This window comes from Vanacampus margaritifer, chromosome 2 (assembly GCF_051991255.1).
Source record: "Vanacampus margaritifer isolate UIUO_Vmar chromosome 2, RoL_Vmar_1.0, whole genome shotgun sequence".
In the NCBI taxonomy this organism is placed as follows: Eukaryota; Metazoa; Chordata; class Actinopteri; order Syngnathiformes; family Syngnathidae; genus Vanacampus; species Vanacampus margaritifer.
In genome coordinates, this window is record NC_135433.1 from 52876154 (window position 1) to 52893716 (window position 17563).

At 39.4% G+C, this 17563-nt stretch overlaps 2 protein-coding genes across 5 annotated transcripts in view; one reads left to right on the top strand and one right to left on the bottom strand.

Moving 5' to 3' along the window:
- Positions 1–1863, top strand: tac4 (tachykinin precursor 4). The gene is made up of 5 exons (XM_077556380.1): positions 1–259; positions 784–880; positions 1030–1062; positions 1142–1195; positions 1310–1863. Exons 1-5 carry the CDS (start codon positions 137–139, stop codon positions 1342–1344), a joined length of 342 nt encoding a protein of 113 aa, XP_077412506.1. The 5' UTR covers positions 1–136; the 3' UTR covers positions 1345–1863.
- Positions 1720–17563, bottom strand: part of LOC144043131 (histone acetyltransferase KAT7-like) — a 27021-nt gene continuing 11177 nt past the window's right edge. For 2 of the 4 annotated variants that reach the window (XM_077556375.1, XM_077556377.1), the window contains exons 8-16: positions 17393–17503; positions 17247–17294; positions 15257–15448; positions 14733–14822; positions 13509–13649; positions 13106–13199; positions 12826–12972; positions 5111–5217; positions 1720–4344 (exon numbers count right to left, since the gene is read on the bottom strand). In XM_077556375.1, coding sequence (XP_077412501.1) covers positions 4246–4344; positions 5111–5217; positions 12826–12972; positions 13106–13199; positions 13509–13649; positions 14733–14822; positions 15257–15448; positions 17247–17294; positions 17393–17503 — 1029 coding nt within the window. In that variant the 3' untranslated portion in view covers positions 1720–4245. The remainder of the gene's footprint in view (positions 4345–5110; positions 5218–12825; positions 12973–13105; positions 13200–13508; positions 13650–14732; positions 14823–15256; positions 15449–17246; positions 17295–17392; positions 17504–17563) is intronic. The other 2 variants (XM_077556378.1, XM_077556379.1) reach the window with 2 other exon arrangements.

Consider the following 17563-nt stretch of genomic DNA (forward strand, 5'->3'; position numbering starts at 1 on the left):
GGAGGTGGGGAGGAGCAAGAGCTGCTCTATAAAGGTGCAAGCTCCTTCTGGATCAACTTACACAAAAAGCACCTTTTCGTTCATAATTCGGGCCGCTTTGACTTCTGAGTTTTCCCACCAGCGCCTTCAAGTCAGCATGGACGCGCGGAAGTTGGCGACTGTGCTGCTGGTGGTGCTGACACAGTCGCTTTGCCCACTGGGAGGTCCGCTCACCAGCCAGGAGGAGGGCAGGGAGGTGTGGAGCTTGGAAAACTGGCAGGTAACACTTGATAGGAACATTTTCATCAAACAAACAAAAAACAATTATTTTGTTCATTCAACTAGGGAGGACAGTTGCTACAAAATAGACAACTGAAAAGCACATACAATTTTACCAAAAATATTTGAGTCTAAAATCTTGCAATTGTATTAAATTTTGTTTACCGAAATTCCATCAGTATGCATTTATTCTTCTACAACGTTTCGACAGCTTTTTGTAGTAATGCAACAAGTGTGCACTTAGAGAACAGACATTACACTTCACCTTTTATTATTATTTTTTAACCTGAATTGGATGCAGTGTGTACTGTGCAGCTTAGTGATCATTTACGTGGGCTTAGAGGAATTTTAGGCGCATTTTGAACCCCTTTACAATTCACACAATGATCTTCAGGTTCAGCACTAGACAGCTCCACTGACATTTCTGTATGTACCTGTATTAAGTTCACTTTGGAGTTTGGTCAACACGGTCGCATGTAAATTGTTCTGTTGCCCACTGTGTGTGCATGTGTTGTGTGTGTGTAGGACTACCCACTAGAAAGGGGGATAACCATCCGTCTGGCAGACCTCATCAAGCGCTCTAAAGCACAGCAGTTCCATGGCCTGATGGGACGGAGCTTGGGTAAACAAACACATAAAAATACGTAATAAATAATATAATATAATAGTGCTTCCGGGGATTACACAAAGCGCCTTTTAGTGTATTGTTTTACTGTAGGCATATTTCACACATTTTATGCTGTTCTCATTTGCATGCCTCTTATCTTCCAGGGGTATCGCATCCGATGAGTCTGGACAGGAAAAGTAATGTTATTGTACAGCTTTATCGGTTTTATTTCACTATTCATCTTTTTCTTTCAACTCACTTCTTTCTCTTGAGCAGGAAACAAAGGGGAGATGTTTGTAGGACTCATGGGGAGAAGAAGTTTAGATGAAGGTATGAATAAGAGGTCACTCACTTTTTTCCTCCGTTATGGTTGATGTATTTGTTCTTACCTCATCTCCTGCTCTTATCAACATATATCCGTTTATTCCTGTTGTGTTCTCGCAGATTTGCAAGAAGAGTGGAAATCCTACTCGTATTGAAGATGCAACACACCAAGTTTTTGTTTCAATTCTGTAACGTATCATTGCCATTAGTGTCTCAATGGAACTACTGTATGTTGTTTATCAACAGGACATTGTGTTAAGATACATGGCGTGCAGCACATTGCATTGTTAATTAAAGGTAATTTGTTAAAAATGTCTTGATTCTGTGTTCTTGCTTTTTTTTCTCTTTTTTTTTTTAAATGCTGCCGTACAATCAACATAGTGGAAAATGATCTATGCAGAGCATCCAGATGATACTCTTTCACCTTTTCCGGCCACTTTCAAAAATATAATATTTGCATTAAATATGTCAGATCTTCTCTTGCATGCACATTGCTGCCGTAGTCTGTCGTATAAACATCACGCCACAGAAACCTCATTATGTGTTTATTGAAGAGGAAGCAAAAGGTGGACGCTAACACAAAAGCACAACAGAGCTACATGTTGGATGCTAAGCTATGTTTCACTGCTGCTGCCTGCTTTGTGTCACTATAAATACGGAGCAAGGTTCTTTGAGATTCGGGATGACATCGATGGTGCTGTTTGGAAAAGTTCACTCGAGATCTGTTAATGTCCTCAATACTGTAAGTATTTCTAAAACTAATGGTCCATAGCTGCCATTGGCTCACTGAATAGGCTACTAATTGAGAGGCACAGAGACCAACAGGTACATTTGTACGATGTTCTAAATAAAACAACAAAACTTCCCTTCTACTGTACTGTATGCATTGTGTTCATCTAACTTTATAGATAGTTCTTGAAAAATGCACTTTCCAATAAACGCACTTCAGCCTTGGCAACGCGTACGCACATGATCGTTGGGGTTAAAAAAAAATACATTCAAAAAAACATCCAATACAGAATGTCAAGACAATGGAAGGTACCACTAAACAGTCAAATGTAGCTTAGCATTAACACTGGAAACAACTCCGAGAATAAACAACGTAAAAATGTTACGTTTTGTGTCATTAGTGCAACATGTTGCTAGTTCACCAAGGGCTATAATATCCCGACACCATTTGTTTCTAAGGAGCATTTGCAAAGAGGCCTGAAACGTCAACAAGTCTCATGCTAAATAGGCTAGAATAGGATAATCTGCTAACTGCTAGCTTGTGGGCTGTATTAATAAACCTCTTAATAACTCATTTCGAATTGTCCCAACATAATTGTATGTTCATCCAAAATCAGTCTGTGTGCAGCGCCAGTCAATTAAAGACAAAAATACAAAATGTTTACTGAAACAAACTTAGAAAAGAACAGTCAGCTTGTTTCAGTCACATACAGTATTCTTTGCATCACCAATAACAGGAAAGAGTCAGACTATATATTTATGACATGATTTAAGTCGACTCTTCAGGCTGGATTTACACAGTGAGGTTCTGCTTTTTTGCTGTCGAGTGGCACAATTCGAATATGCGACATGGCAGTGTAAATACTAAAAATCAACAACATGTAATCGCATATCTTCAAATCTGAATCAGGCCTCCTTCGAATGTCGATAAAAATCAAACATGTTCATCAGATAGCTATTAATAATATCAGTGCAGCGTGAACACGCAGATCAAATACCCTGTTTTACTTAAAATGAACATGTAAATGGGAAAATAATGTATAAGGCTTTCTTTTGGAACACGGCACTTGAACTAGCAGTGGAAGTCCAGTTTTACAGGATAACAGATAAACCTACAAATGTAAATGACTTTCCCCTACAGCTTTCAAGAAATTCCCATTCTAAATGTATTGTTACATAAATATTTCTATTCATATGGAAGAATATTGTGTTTTCCCCCCCACATGTCACACATCTTTAAAACATAAATAACACAATTGAAATCAACAGGATCGAACGTCTTAACATGAAATATTTCAACATTTATACAGTGGTGAAACCTAAAGAGGTAGAAAATGATTAAATATTGAGAACATTAAAGGGGTGAAAAAAAAAATATTGAAAATCTCACATACTGTATGCCCTGTTGGTGACGCAGAGGAACACAAAAATAAATCAAGGCAGGTCCCTTCTTAAATTAAAGATATAGAATAGTCCAAATAAGGCCAATGGCAGCTATAGCTTAACTGGTGTGACAGGTTGAAATATCTGGCATGCATTCATTTGTTACACAATTCCTACTTTTTTTAATAGCGCTCTTTTTACATAAATCTGGCCAGTTTTCACCTGAATCTTTTCAAACAAGATCCATAAAATGCGGAATTTTGTCTCAACGATTATTTTCAAGTATTTTCCAGTCAGAGCTCAGTCAGGCTGATTTCAGGTTATAGTTCCTATTCTTAAGAATGTTATCTATTTCTAACTGCATTGTGCTGTCTTGACAACAGTGTAATTGAAGCAGTCTTTTCCAAAATCAAATACATAACATCAGTCTTGCTATGCCGTTCATTGTGTCCAGACTATTCTATTTTCTTAAACATCTTCAGAAAAGGACAAAATAAGTTTGTAAAATGTTAAGGTCTGTCTGAGTAATAAATAAACCAGAATAATCCAATATATAATAGAGTTTATATTGTTTTGGAAAAGAGTTCATTAATAGTGCATGTTATATGCCAAAGAGGTCAAGGAATACATGTAACAGGTTGACACATAAGCAGTGATCCTTCAAACATCCTATAACTGCCTGCTACATTTTTTCATACGTTCTTATTCAGGCTGACAACCATTCAAGGGAGACCACCAGAGAATGTATTATGGGTCAATAATAAGCATAAGCCGAAAAGGCAACATATATGTTGTTTGTTGCAATTGGAGTGAGTGCAATACCTTGACCGCTGGAAGCGTTTTTAAACAAGAGTGCGATTGTGAATATTTTGTGTGTGTGTGCTTGTCAGAGTGCAGAAGAGGATGTGACTGCTTTCTGAGTGGGAGTGTGAAAAGACGCTCCCCTACGTCCCTTTAGGCGGCGTCCACTTCAAGGCTGTGGGGTCGATGGACTTGCCAGTACCACGCTTGCGTTCCTTGGCTTTCCAGTCATCAATAAGGTCCTACGACAGGTTTGGAGCACAGGTTTGTCAGCAACAAAAGATATTCAAGAAAAACTATCAAAAATAAATAAATAGATACAAAAAAACTGCTAATTTACTGGTCGCTTATGCGCGAGTAAACTTGTTTTGCATTGTTTTTAATTTTAAGGGTAAAACGCCACTATTTGTCTCATTGAAAACAGTACTCCCATCACCAATTTGTGGGATCTTTATTCAATTATAAAAAAAAATTGACTCACGGATTTGTTGCTATTCACGGCAGGGCATATTTGAGATTTTCTTTCATTTCCCTATTCTTATTTAAATGCTAGAACATTCACTTATTTGTTGTTCTTGTACTCAGGCCAAAGCATTGCCTAATAAAATCTTGATGCCAAGGAGTGATGGTCAAATGAAGCTTCATAAAGCACTTGTGATATCTTTGACTCCTCTAGATGGTACTCTTGGTTTAAAGATGAATTGGAAATGTAATCAATTTAATTCCATTGCACTAGACTTTATCTTAAAACCAAGAGCACCCTCTAGAAGTAAAATATCCCAAGTGCGTCATGAAGCTTCATTTTCCCATCACTCGCGCCAAAGAACTATGTTGCAGAGCTTCATTTAGACAGGCTAGTGAAAAAAGTAGTGTTTTTTCCGCCATCTTGATGCATCTATTGAAATAAAATGGTAAATCTTCTTAGGTTTGCAGAATATTACAAGTGACAATAATCAAATAATGGGTCCATATAGAAAATTCCTATTGAATTCGAGTGATCAACCCTACCTGTCGTTTTAAAACCAAATGTTTCCCCTTCCAATATTTGAGCATCTGGAGGGACTGCAGCGTGCTCACGATGTCCACTGGGTTCACGGCAGTCTCCTGGCTGATTTCTGACAGTAAAAAAATAAAACATTGAGGATGAGTATGCCATTTTACAAAACAAGTAATACAATCAAGAAAGTGGCCTTCAGGGTTGCTTGAGCAAACTCAAGAGAAGTTGACATACATTGCTGTAGCTTCCTTCATTTTTTGCTATGTCTTTGTGTCAACCAATATTGCACACTCAATTTCTATTTACCAGATGTTCACACCTCGCCAACTTTAATGTCGTCTACATGCAAGCAAGTTGGCTTGGGCACTTTCACATCACAGGTACGTCGCCATTTTACAGTAACATGAAGACTAGTGGGGGAGTTTAGTCACAGAGCGTCAGGCAGAGAAATGTGATCACTTATGGCAGCTGCTGTCCATGTAAGAGCTGATGGAAGCAAGACTTTGTGGATTAGAGTGAAATTCAAGAGGAGTCCAAATTTGAGGCTTGGAGTCGTTAGGTGTAGTTTCTGAGATGTGCTGGTGGTTTGCTGTGCCGCACATTATTACAGATGATGCCGGATGACACTGCGCTTGCTTATCCCGTGCCCGTTATTTTGTTTTGATTAAATTCTTGTAATTTTTGCCAAAATCAGACTTTTCCTTTGAAGTGTGATAACATAGTCATTTGTGAATATTTTTTTCCACTTTCAACCACTCAAAATGTTCAGTGGCATCAGACCTATCTATACATATATAGTTTTTTTTTTTTCAATGCCCCCATATGGACAATAATAGCAGTATTATGCTAACAGCAAAATTAACTATGCTGCCTGTGTGTGTGTGTGTGTATATATATATATATATATATATATATATATATATATATATATATATATATATAAAAATTCAAATTCGGATATTTTATATGACATAGTTAGAGGCTTGAATAAGACCATAAGTCATAACAATATAATTTTTTTATGCATGTCCAGTTTTTACACAATGGCAGTTTTCTGAATAGCACAAAATTCTTGTAATTTTGTCCCAAATCAGGCTTTTGCTTTGAAGTGTGATAACTTAGTCATTTATGAATATTTTTTCCACTTTCAACTGCTCAAAATGTTCAGTGGCATCAGACCTATCATACATATATAGTTTTTTTTTTATTTTTACGCCCCAATGGACAATAATAGCAGTATTATGCTAACAGCAAAACTAACTATGCTGTATATATATATTATGGATAGATATAAATCTAAGTAAAATATTTCATATGACATAATTAAATCCTTGAATAAGTCGTAACAATATATGTTTTTCTTTAGAATAAGAAGGTCAAAGTCACAATAACTGATTTTGATGACAGAATTTATGAGTAACACTTTAGAACAAATATGCAGAATTCATGAACATGAAACACCAGTTACTGAAATGAATAACTACTACTAACTAAACACCAGAACTACTTTTTTTTTTCATTTAACATTTCATGCAATGGGTCTTGATGTGTTTTTTTGCAAATGTAAGTTCCACATTTTGCGCAAAACGTTTGAAGCCCAAGTGGCTTTGTGCAAAGGCCACATTGTTTGCGATTAGACGGGGGCCCAGCACGCTGCTCTGCATGCTCCACCAAGCCTTAAGCAACAGGCTTTGCTTCCAGTTTCAAAATTTCAGGCCAAATTAGAGCCTTGCCTAGTTCCTCGAGCCGCTTGAAGTTTTTCTTATGGTTCGCTGTATGATGCCCTAGTTGGAAAAATAAATCTAATGCAGTTTCAGGGCTGCTGATCCTGGCTACTGCGTAGAGGGTTGGCCCGGGGTTAGGAATGGGATGGGGGAAATAATGTGTGGCCACTTCGTGAGTAGGAGACCATAATTTTTTTTTTTTTGAGAGACACTCACTAATTTCTTTGCCCTGATCGGCGTCATTTTCATCATCCTCTGCCTCCCCGTCGTGTTCATCTCCCGCCCCCCACCCCCACCCCTCGCTCTCACCTCCGCGATCATCTGAGTCCACTTCACACACCTCGTCATGCTCATCTCCGTATTCATCGTCATCATCCTCTTCCGACAATCAAAGTCCAAGAGTAGACTCTTCAACCTCTTCCGAGCTCTCCGAACTAGCGTCCGAATAAAATTCTTCTTCGGAATTAGTACTTTCTAAAACGAGCCGAATCGCGTCCTCCAATACCATCTTTCTAGCCATTGCTACCAGTTGTGGTGAAAGAAATGTGAAGTGGTGATCATCGCGAGAACAACAAATTCAAAAATGCCCAGAACCAATAAGAGTAAAGAAATTCCAACACCCAACCAGTAAGAGTTGAAATTCAAACAATAACAATCTACAAGTGGATTTTTTTGCATTTGTCGGCAGTACCTTTGTATTTTCTTGTGCACACCTGTAAATATGCATGCCCAAATAGACTGAAAGTGAGCTCAGACACATCAACACCAAACTTTTTTGTAATGCCAACCGTTTTTATCTCATTCATTTTGACTAATCTGCAGCGGGCTTTGCACAAGCAAATTCATTTATTAGCCTATGGCGCCACCTAGTGGATTTTGGGGGTTAACACTCAACACACAAATTCCTCTATTTTCATGTTTATGACTCGTCAAAGAAGCGATTGCATCAATAATCAGGGAAAATGCATTATAACACATCAGGTTTACAGCATATCAAAAACTGTGATTTATAACGGGAGTCAATGAGCCAAAATCGGGCATTATTACAAGAATTTCGAGTGAATCTTTCCCTCCTGTTTGCAATAATTGTAAATTGCAGCATGGCGCCATTTTGAACTTCCACATTTTTCTAACAATCCCGGTGAAATGTCAGGTACCTAGTGCATTTTTTTTCAAATGCTTTTTCTTTGATGAAACACAGAAAAACATAAAAAAAGCCAGAAAATGGACAAATAACACCGACGGGTTGCTTATATGCGTGAAATTGGTTTGGTGCAGGAAATAGCGGCTGCAGAACGCATAACCTTTCTACAGTGACAAGTTGAAGGCAGAGAGCGTGGCATGCATTTAACATGAAGTCGGAACTCTTAATAAAGAGTCCCATCCATCGAACAAGTGCAAATATAAGCCGGAAATAGGAAGTGGAAAATTCAAAAGGCCATTTCTACCATCGGCTAAAGCGCTCCACATCAGTAGCACTAACATTCCCTATAGACATTACACTAAGCCCACAAAAAGAAAAGGGGATGTGTTTGTGTGCCTTGGATAAAGACATGAAACCATGTAGCGCAAAGCAGAAAGACCTTGGAAGAAATTACCGTACCATGACAAGAAAATTCAGCCAAATTCCCAAACAATCTAAGAGTTGCACAGAAAAGGTTTGAAGGTCTCAAAAGAAAGATGATAACACTTTTCAATACAATCATGTGATGGGTCATTATATTCAATAAGCAATATGTGAAGGCATCGCTGAGAGCAAACCCACAGAGACTCGCTGAGAATAAAAATGTCACACAATATTTACCCTACCGTGCTGGGATCAGAGATGACAAGGCCACAACCAAGTTGAGAGTTATTTACCCAGACCTCATAAATGTCGCTAGAATTTCCTCACACACACACACACACACACACACACACACACACACACACACACACACACACACACACACACACACACACACACACACACACACACACACACACACACACACACGCACGCACGCACGCACGCACACACACACACACACACACACACACACACACACACACACACACACACACACACACACACACACACACACACAGTCTTGCAGTGTGGATCAGACAAAGAGTTTGATGTATTTTTTTTTTTATAATGTTTGTAGCTAACAGTAACCATTTAGAGCAGAAGTGGGAAAACGGTCCTCAAGGGCCGGCGTACTGCAGGTTTTGGAGGTTTCCCTGCTGCAAGGCAGCTGATTCCAATCAACAGGATCGTTACCAAGCTTATGCAGAGCTTGCTGATAAGCTGATCATATGTCAGCTGTGTTGGAGAAGGGAAACATTCAAAACCTACAGGACTCCAGCCCTCAAGGACCGAGTGTGCCCCCCCTGATTTAGAGCGTGATTAGCCTGAAGGCTAATTTAAAACTCATCTTCAGATCTTACTTTACCCTACCATGTGAAAAATGTATATAAATACGTACCTGTTTTTAAATGTTTTCATTCTAAAGACAATAATACATCCTTGCACTTTAATTACATCAAACTAGTAGACACCGAAGACAAAGAAAAGTGTTCAGGTTTGCATAATAGCCGCATCATGGTTGCCACGTCCAAATACAAATTTTCAACAATATAAATAAAAGCATGCAAAATCTCTGAACTTCATCAGGCGTGGCACACAATAGAAGCCAAGTGGGTCAATGATGTGTTGTCTCATACCCAAAACATCTTCAGGTAATGTGAGTGTATTTGTGGTTCATTAATATAAATGCTCATGACAATCACAAAATCCGTTTCTCAGAGGATGCCAACTATCCAAGTTTACATTTGACATTGCTTGGAGAACTCCAATCCATCACCCCCAAAATGTGAGCATTTTGGGCACTGCACACGGGAGGCGACGTCGCTCGCTCTCAATTAATTTCCTATGCTACGTTCAGACCAACAGTCGAGGAGGCGTTTCCGGCGGCGCGATTGCATTGTAGTCAATAGCCACGTTTCCACCGCAGGACGTTCGAGTATGGGGCGGGGGATAGGGACTTTCACAGGAACCGTCCTCTCAGCCGGCCCGCTTGTGGCTGTGTCTCCACTGCGGAGTACAATCCATTTCGCGACGTCGCAAGTTTCGATCAACACGTAAACGCCGTGCGACGGTTTCTCCCGTGACGTCACCCAAGCAGCGCACGACGAAAATCACAACAATGAGGAAAGAGAAAAACTTTAGGTGGTTGCTGTTTTTATCTGCTTTTTATTTTATGTTCTTGGCATGGATGGACGGTTTGAGTGAGAGACGGCGTTTAGATGAAGAATATGAAGGCTGACTCGCAAGTCACGAGATTCGCCTTAAGACGGTTTCTGTGACGTCACCCAAGCATAGCGCTGCAAAAATCACAACAACGAGGAAAAACTTGTGGCGGTTGCCGATTTTTCTGCTTTTTTATGTACAGTACTTAGCGTGGATGGATGGTTTGAGTGAGAGGAGACGGCGACTAGATGAAGAATTTGAAAAGGCTAACAGTAGAGTGGAACGAAAAAAGGCAAAGGATTATTAAGAGAATTGTTTTGCTGGAAGAAACTTAAGCTGAGAACGCATCATAGCGCATGAAGGTTGGATAATTTTCTTATACTCAATGATTCTTTAATTTTCGTGGGAGTAGCAGGGGCTGTGTTCTGCTGCGTTGGGCTTGGGGCGCAGGCCGTGCAGGGGTGGGGTTGCGCTCCTGGGTTTCCTCTCCGCCCGGTGGCCTCTGCGGGGCCTGGTGGTTGTGCCTTGGCGCTGCCGTGGGCTGGGGGCCCTGGGGCGGTTGTGCTGGCTCTGTCCTGGCCGGGGTCGACGGCTCCCCTCTTTGGTGGAGGTTTTCATGCATGCCACATCCACCACACCAGCATCTACCGAAATTCAAACACAATCTGCTTCTTCCTCTGGTCGTTGAATCGGTGGAAGCTGATGTCTGTGGATCTCACTCTGCTTCATCTATCCTTCCTTCCTTTCCTCAGTCTCTCCTTTGGTCTCCCTAATTTGTTGGAATCTAGATGTTTCTGGGGTTGGTGAAAGACTCTGGTTGGTAACCCGGTTGGGTAGTAGGTGATGTCTGGTCGGTGCTGGATTTCACTTTTCTTTGATCCTTCCTTGGGTCTTCTGACAACTTCAAGACTCTAGCGGGATTCTGAAGTATTCGGTTTAGGTGAAGGGTATGGGATTTTTAATAGGTTTTAGGTGAATTAATGAGCACACACTCACGCACATATCCACACACACACAAAAACAGAAAAAGAAAAACAATACTGAGCTCACTCTCAAAAACAAAAACAAAAAAACACAGGATGCGGTTGCAAAATGTTTAGCATAGCAATAGAGGATAGCTTGATCGTCGCGGTTTTCAGAAACCTGGAGCTGTACGACACGGCGAGTTACATGTACCGGGACCGAGCCAAAAAGAAGATTGCTTGGAGGAAGAAGCGAGGAGAGTGGCTTATTTGGTGAGTTTGTTACTAGAAAGTTGAAACATGTTAAACTTTTGTGGCTGTCGCCGGGGCTTCAACCAATCAGCGAAGGTTTCATTGATGAACCAATGAACGCAGGACATGCTACACAGTGGGCTATTCAGCAAAATGGATGAGCTCACTTTAGCAGTGTCCGACTGTTGTTTTGTAAAAACAAAAACAATACTTCATACAATGATTTCCGTGACTTAAACAAAAAGGCAGGTGCATGTGAGCTTGTTGGTTCAGGGTTAAATTTTTCGGTAAAATGTATTTACTGTTTTTCAGTTCTACATTTTGTGTTTTGAGAATCAAAGATTGATGGATTTTTAACAACAGAATGACTACTGGTTTAAAGTGCAGACCTTGAATACATTAAAGCCATATGCATATACGCAGGGACATCCTGGTCCTGCTGAGTGGGTGATGGTGGATAGTCTTTTTTGGAGACCAGAATTCCAGCTCAGATATACTGTATAGAAGCTTCTGAGCAGCACTGGAGACCCTAGGTATCACTTCTCTAAATGTACCTTTTCACAGTTTTCCAACAAATCACTACCTCATGAAAGCAAGTCAGTGAAACTTCATTTGTAGAGAGTACATTTACCATTTATAATACCTACATACTGACATCTGACAAAGATACAGCCTCATAAATGCTTATTTATCACTTTTAATCAGTGAAATGTCAAGTGACATAGTGGTCAGTCATAACAGATAGTATATTAGATTTACTTATAAATAAAGATGACATTATCTTGAGAACTAAAAGCAATGCTGTATTAAAGTGTTACTTTGTAACAATTTGCCCCAAAATATCTTTATAATAGCCTTTTTATTTGACCATTTGTGACTGAAATACTTTTTAATTCATAGATTAGCTGTTTAAAATAAGAACTCCTGGAAGCCTCTGGCCAATAGACTTTTTACAAGTGACGTCACAGCCCTGATAGGAACGCCCTCTCCTGCGACGCTGGACGAGCCACTTGCCTACATTAACACCCTTGAAACTCGTAAAGCGTATAGTCCTCGATCTAATCCATTATCTTCAAAAATGGTCATATCTTGCTGTGCGGTCGGTTGTATAAATAGTTGGGTGTAACGTAGCTTTTTATCGCATACCTACTGATGAAGATAAAAGATGTCGATGGGTAGCAGATAACAACCTAAATGACTCCAGCCCTAACAGTATTTGCGAATTTGCAGCCATAATTTTTTCACTTGTGTGTTGTGCGGATGTGACGTCATGTGCGCGTTGTGTATGTGAAGAAGGGAAAATGCAGTTTCAGGTGGCAGCAGCGATTCAAAATTCAATTTTCTGCGTTTAAGTTGAAATGGATTTATACAGTGGATGGATGTTTAAAAAAAAAAAAGAAATTCAAGTTGTAAAAAAAAAAAAAAATCAATTACTAGACAATATTCTCAACTTTTGTGGTAACTTTGCATACTTCCACCAACTATACCCATCTTTTTTCCCCCTCTAATGTTCCAGAATGGTTTCACTGGTTTGGAAAATGCCATCCACTACTGACCTTTTATAGAGATCTCTTTCCCTTGAAAGTTATTCAGGTACCGCAGCAGCACCTCCTTCCAGTAACTGCGGTAGCTGATAAGGCCCAGGTCGGATAGTGGTCGCTCTGGTGAGCCCACTTTCTCCTCCACTTTTGACAAAAGGTAACCTGAAAGGACAAATAAAATATTTAAAAAAAAAAGAGTGTAACATGCTAGAATCTAGTGTTCTTGTGGTTTACTGAATCCGAGAGCCACACACGTGCACCCAGTCACACACACAAAACAAGAGTTTATACTTACTGAAGTCTATAAGCATCTTGCCGTAGCCCTGCCTCATGTACTGTGGCATGGTGAGGATGCAGGATACATTGTAGTTTAGGAACGAGTTTTTTTCCTATACAAAGACAGATATACACATCAATACAGCAAAAATACATAACGGTGAGAAGTGCACTGGATTTTACCAATTTTTAGTGATCGATTAGTGTCTCTGTCATTGGGATTACCAACATTAGTGGCAATAATACAATGAACCAGCCTGGACACCTCTTGTGTGGGCTTAGCTTTAGTGTGTATATTTGTTGGCTTGGTTAGCTTCCAAGTATTTCACAAACATTAATGTAATGTAACTATAGTGGAGTCCCACAACAAAGAACCAACAACCTAAATTTAAACCCAAAATGGTGAAAGGAAAGGACTTTACCTTGGAGAAATATCCCACAAGATGGCACCCTGTGTTGTCAACGTCAGTCATCACGTAGAAGAGGAAAGGTTCAACATCATAATACAAAGTCTTGTGGTCTAGAAAGAGTTTGGCCAGCAGACACAGGTTCTGACAGAAAATCTGCCGGAAAAACAGTGTTATAAAATCAATTTACCCCACTATAATTAAGAATTAATGATTAAGATTAATATTGCATTATGTAAATAAAGAATATTTTAAACGTTATTGAGCACATTTGGATAAATTCATAACATGTTGTAAGACAATACTACTACTATGATTTATCATCATCATCATCATCATAACAGGTCTTTATCATGTTTTTTTGGCAAATTCAACATTTAAAAAATTGCGTTTACAATAATTATATTTTAGCATAGAAAATTGAGAACCTTTATATAAGTATGACAAAAACGGAGCTCTTCAAGCCTTAGGCTATTTTTCAGAGGTTAACCCTTAAGCCCTAAGCTGTTTTTCAGGCTTTTGGGTATTATATACTGAAAATAAAAAGAGGAAATCTCTGCAACCACAAGGTTTATTTGAATAATTATTGTGTCATAATAAAGGGAACACTTGTGAGATTTGTTCAGATGTAAAAATAATATGTAATATATGTTACTGGTTAAAAGTAAGTGAAGATGGCACACGGCACAAATGTGAAAAAACACCAAAACACTTGTGTAGTATTTGCATGTAGTACTGTGTGTTATTTCACTGTGTGACACAATACCGATTTCTATAGTTGATAATTAAATTAGTTGTAAAAATGTCTTATATATTTCCTTAGCCCTGGTTGTGCAGTTTAATTTGATGTGCATCATTACAGTCTTTCATGATTAGTGCATTGTTTTACACAATTTCTTCTTGAAAGTCTGAGAGGACCCAATAAGAGGGCGCTAGGTTCAAAACATCCATTTGTTAATTATCAATGTAGTTGGTGGTCTAATAAATTTGTTAAGCCTTGTAAATTGAACCATTACATGTGTTCTTTTTTCACTGATTCATAATCACCAGTAGTTTTTCGGTCTTAACTGTGATATACTTATCTGACGTATTTCTTTCTTTCTTTTTTTTTTTTTTTACACGTTTGAAATAAATTGTTCCAAATAACCTTACAAAATGCACACGTAAAAATTTTTATATGATGATGTGTACAGGATTTGGTTCCTGCAGCGTTTGAGGGGTTGTGTTAGCCTTTCATACCTTATTTTTCTTGCCATCGACCTCAAAAACTGAAATATTGCCTTTTCGGTAGATTTCATCACCTGGAGGATGCTTCCAAACACATTTGGCCTAATGTGAAAAAGGTAAACAATCATAGTATGGTCTTTCTTTTTTCACACAAACACAAATTTATAACCAAAGTCTAAAAAAACAAGAAATGAAATTATAGATTGGCTGTAGGCTTAAGATGATCAGAAGGCATGAACTCATTTGCATGTGAATACTGATCAGTGTATTTTGATGATGTCAAGCTTGTAGTGTTGTGGTATATCCGATTTACACAGCACTCATATTATGTGCGTATTCTAGGGGGATCAAGGGGCCTAGTGCATAAGAATTATGTCTTAATATTGTCCTATTATGCTAAGTGTAAGCAGTTCCGCGAGTCACACATTAGCATCTAAACACCTGCTTGCTAGTGGGAATGATGTAATTTAAGACATTTTTTTGTAAGACCTACGAAATGAGGTTTGATCCAAATCACGCAAAAAAAACAGTCTTACCATATGTCTGCGCAAGATGGTCTGACTCTTCATATACTTAAGGCAGAATTCGCACATGTACAGCCTCCCCAAGCGGGCGTATTCCTCCGGGTACGGTGAGTGGTACCACGTGTCCAGTTCGTAGCGTCCGAACACAATGATTTTAATCATGTTGCTCCCCTCCGACACCTGGCCAGCCAGACGGAGCTTCTCCTGTAATGACCAGGGTAAGAGGGTGACAATGAAGATGGGTAGTGAAAGGAAATGATAGGAGGAGAGAACAGGGAAATAGGTTGCCGTGACAAAAGAGGGAGAAGAAAAGAGATAATGGAAAAGAGCTCTGTTAACCAGAGAAGATGAGAAGTTCAGGCATAAAAAAAACACCCAGCACAATGAAAAATGATGAAGATGAGTACACTTTTTAAAATACACACCACTGTATTTAAAAAAAAACTGTCTGCTGGAATTGTCTGTGCTATATGAGAAAACCTGAAAGTCACAACAACTGTTGGTTTCGTGTGTTTTCTAGATAGTTAATAGTTTAATGAGCTGCCTTTAAGTTGAAAAATAATACAGATTTTATTTCATATTTCCACTTAGCTATATTAACAAATGAAACTGTTTGTAGTGAGGGAAGGAAGACTATAGAGCAGAGGTCCCCAACCCTGGTCCTCAGGGACCGGTATCCAGCCTGTTTTCCATGCCTCCCACAGCCAACACAGGTGATTCATATCATCAGCTAATCAGCAATCTCTGGAGAAGGCTGATAACGATCTCCACCTGTGTTGGCTGTGGGAGACATGGAAAACAGGCTGGATACCGGTCCCTGAGGACCAGGGTTGGAGACCTCTGCTATAGAGCACAGTTAAACAAATATCCCAATATTTCAAGGGTCTATTCCAGTGGTCACCAACTTGGTGGTTGACCCCAAAGTTCATGAGTAGCCCATAGGCTTGCTTTTAAAATAGCTTGCCAGAGACCGGCCATTGTAATTTCCTTAGAATGATGTAGGAGTGAGCTTTATAGAAATTAAGTGTTGCATATTGATATTTACGTTTCATACCTTGTTAAATAATTGTTGCCAATTATTGTGAGAAATACTAATTAAACATGATCTGTGTCTTTACACAGAAGAATATCATTAAAATACAAAAAATGTAGGGGTGTTCGATAGCACTTTCTTTCAGACTGATACCAGTATGACTACTCAACACCTGCGACTTACAGTTGGATGCGGCTTAAATGTGTAACAAACTCGAGTATTCCCCAAAATTAGCTAGCGCGGCTTATAGTCAGGTGTGCCTTTTAGTCCAAAAATTACTGTAGTCTAGTCTAGTCACCTATACCCATACCACTAGTACATTAGATTCCCCACTCCCCCCAACATTTTAAAGAAAGACCTATACATCCCAATATAGCATTATTTATATTTTTACAAGTACCGATACATTGAAATAAAGCCATGTATTGGCCCGATACTGATACCTGGTATCGGTACTCAACCATATCGAATATAATTAGAGATAAGTGAGGAAATGCGCTATTTCACAAGCGTGTATCAGACTGGAAGCCCTTCACATTATGTAATCAGTACGCAAGAAGTAGCTGTCAGGTTCCAAAAGGTTGGTGACTACTGGTCTAGTCTATCAGGGCTTCGTTTGCTACTAGCATAAAGTGAAATCATGAAACTAAATTATTACAATGAGGAAAAAAAAGATCCAAGGTGTGCTGCAATATTTGTAATATTTTTAATAAGATAGGTAGCACCTATGTGCTGGATTCGATTACGCAACATGAATGAAACGCTGATTAAAACTATTATCATAATGACAACACTCGAAGGTGTCGAGTAAGGCCCCAATCGAGACATTTAATGTCGGTTTACCTTCGGAAACGGGGACTCGTTTAAGGGTCAAAACAAAATAACGTGACTTGTGAATGGGTCTCGATGGAACGGAACAGAGGGAGAAACAACAGACACAGAATAACTGAAAGGGATTTTTCCATCTACCAAGTATATTTCAGACTCCTCCTGAGGCTGCAGTGGAGGGTGTGCGGACTGGAAGAGAGAAGAAGAGGAAGAAGGGGCGGACGAGGAGGAGGAGGAGGCAAATAACAGACACAAAGAGGAGGGTGATGATGAGTTTTCTCTCTTACAAGGTCCTCCGAGGCACGTGCCTGCGCTTTCCTGAACAAGTCCAGGTCATAGTCACTGGTGATGTTCTCCAGCAGGGGCTCCCGATTCATCCCGTGGCTCTGACGGTGATCCTAGCAGTGAAGGCAGACTAATTAGAGGATAATCACAAACATGCTTCGATGTTCAAATGG

What these genes read in the sequence shown, in the direction of transcription:
- tac4 (XM_077556380.1), top strand. Translation starts at nt 137, where the DNA reads ATGGACGCGCGGAAGTTGGCGACTGTGCTGCTGGTGGTGCTGACACAG. An exon ending in GGAGCTTGGAAAACTGGCAG is followed by an intron (nt 260 to 783) that starts GTAACACTTGAT and finishes GTGTGTGTGTAG; the next exon opens with GACTACCCACTAGAAAGGGG. An exon ending in CCTGATGGGACGGAGCTTGG is followed by an intron (nt 881 to 1,029) that starts GTAAACAAACAC and finishes CTTATCTTCCAG; the next exon opens with GGGTATCGCATCCGATGAGT.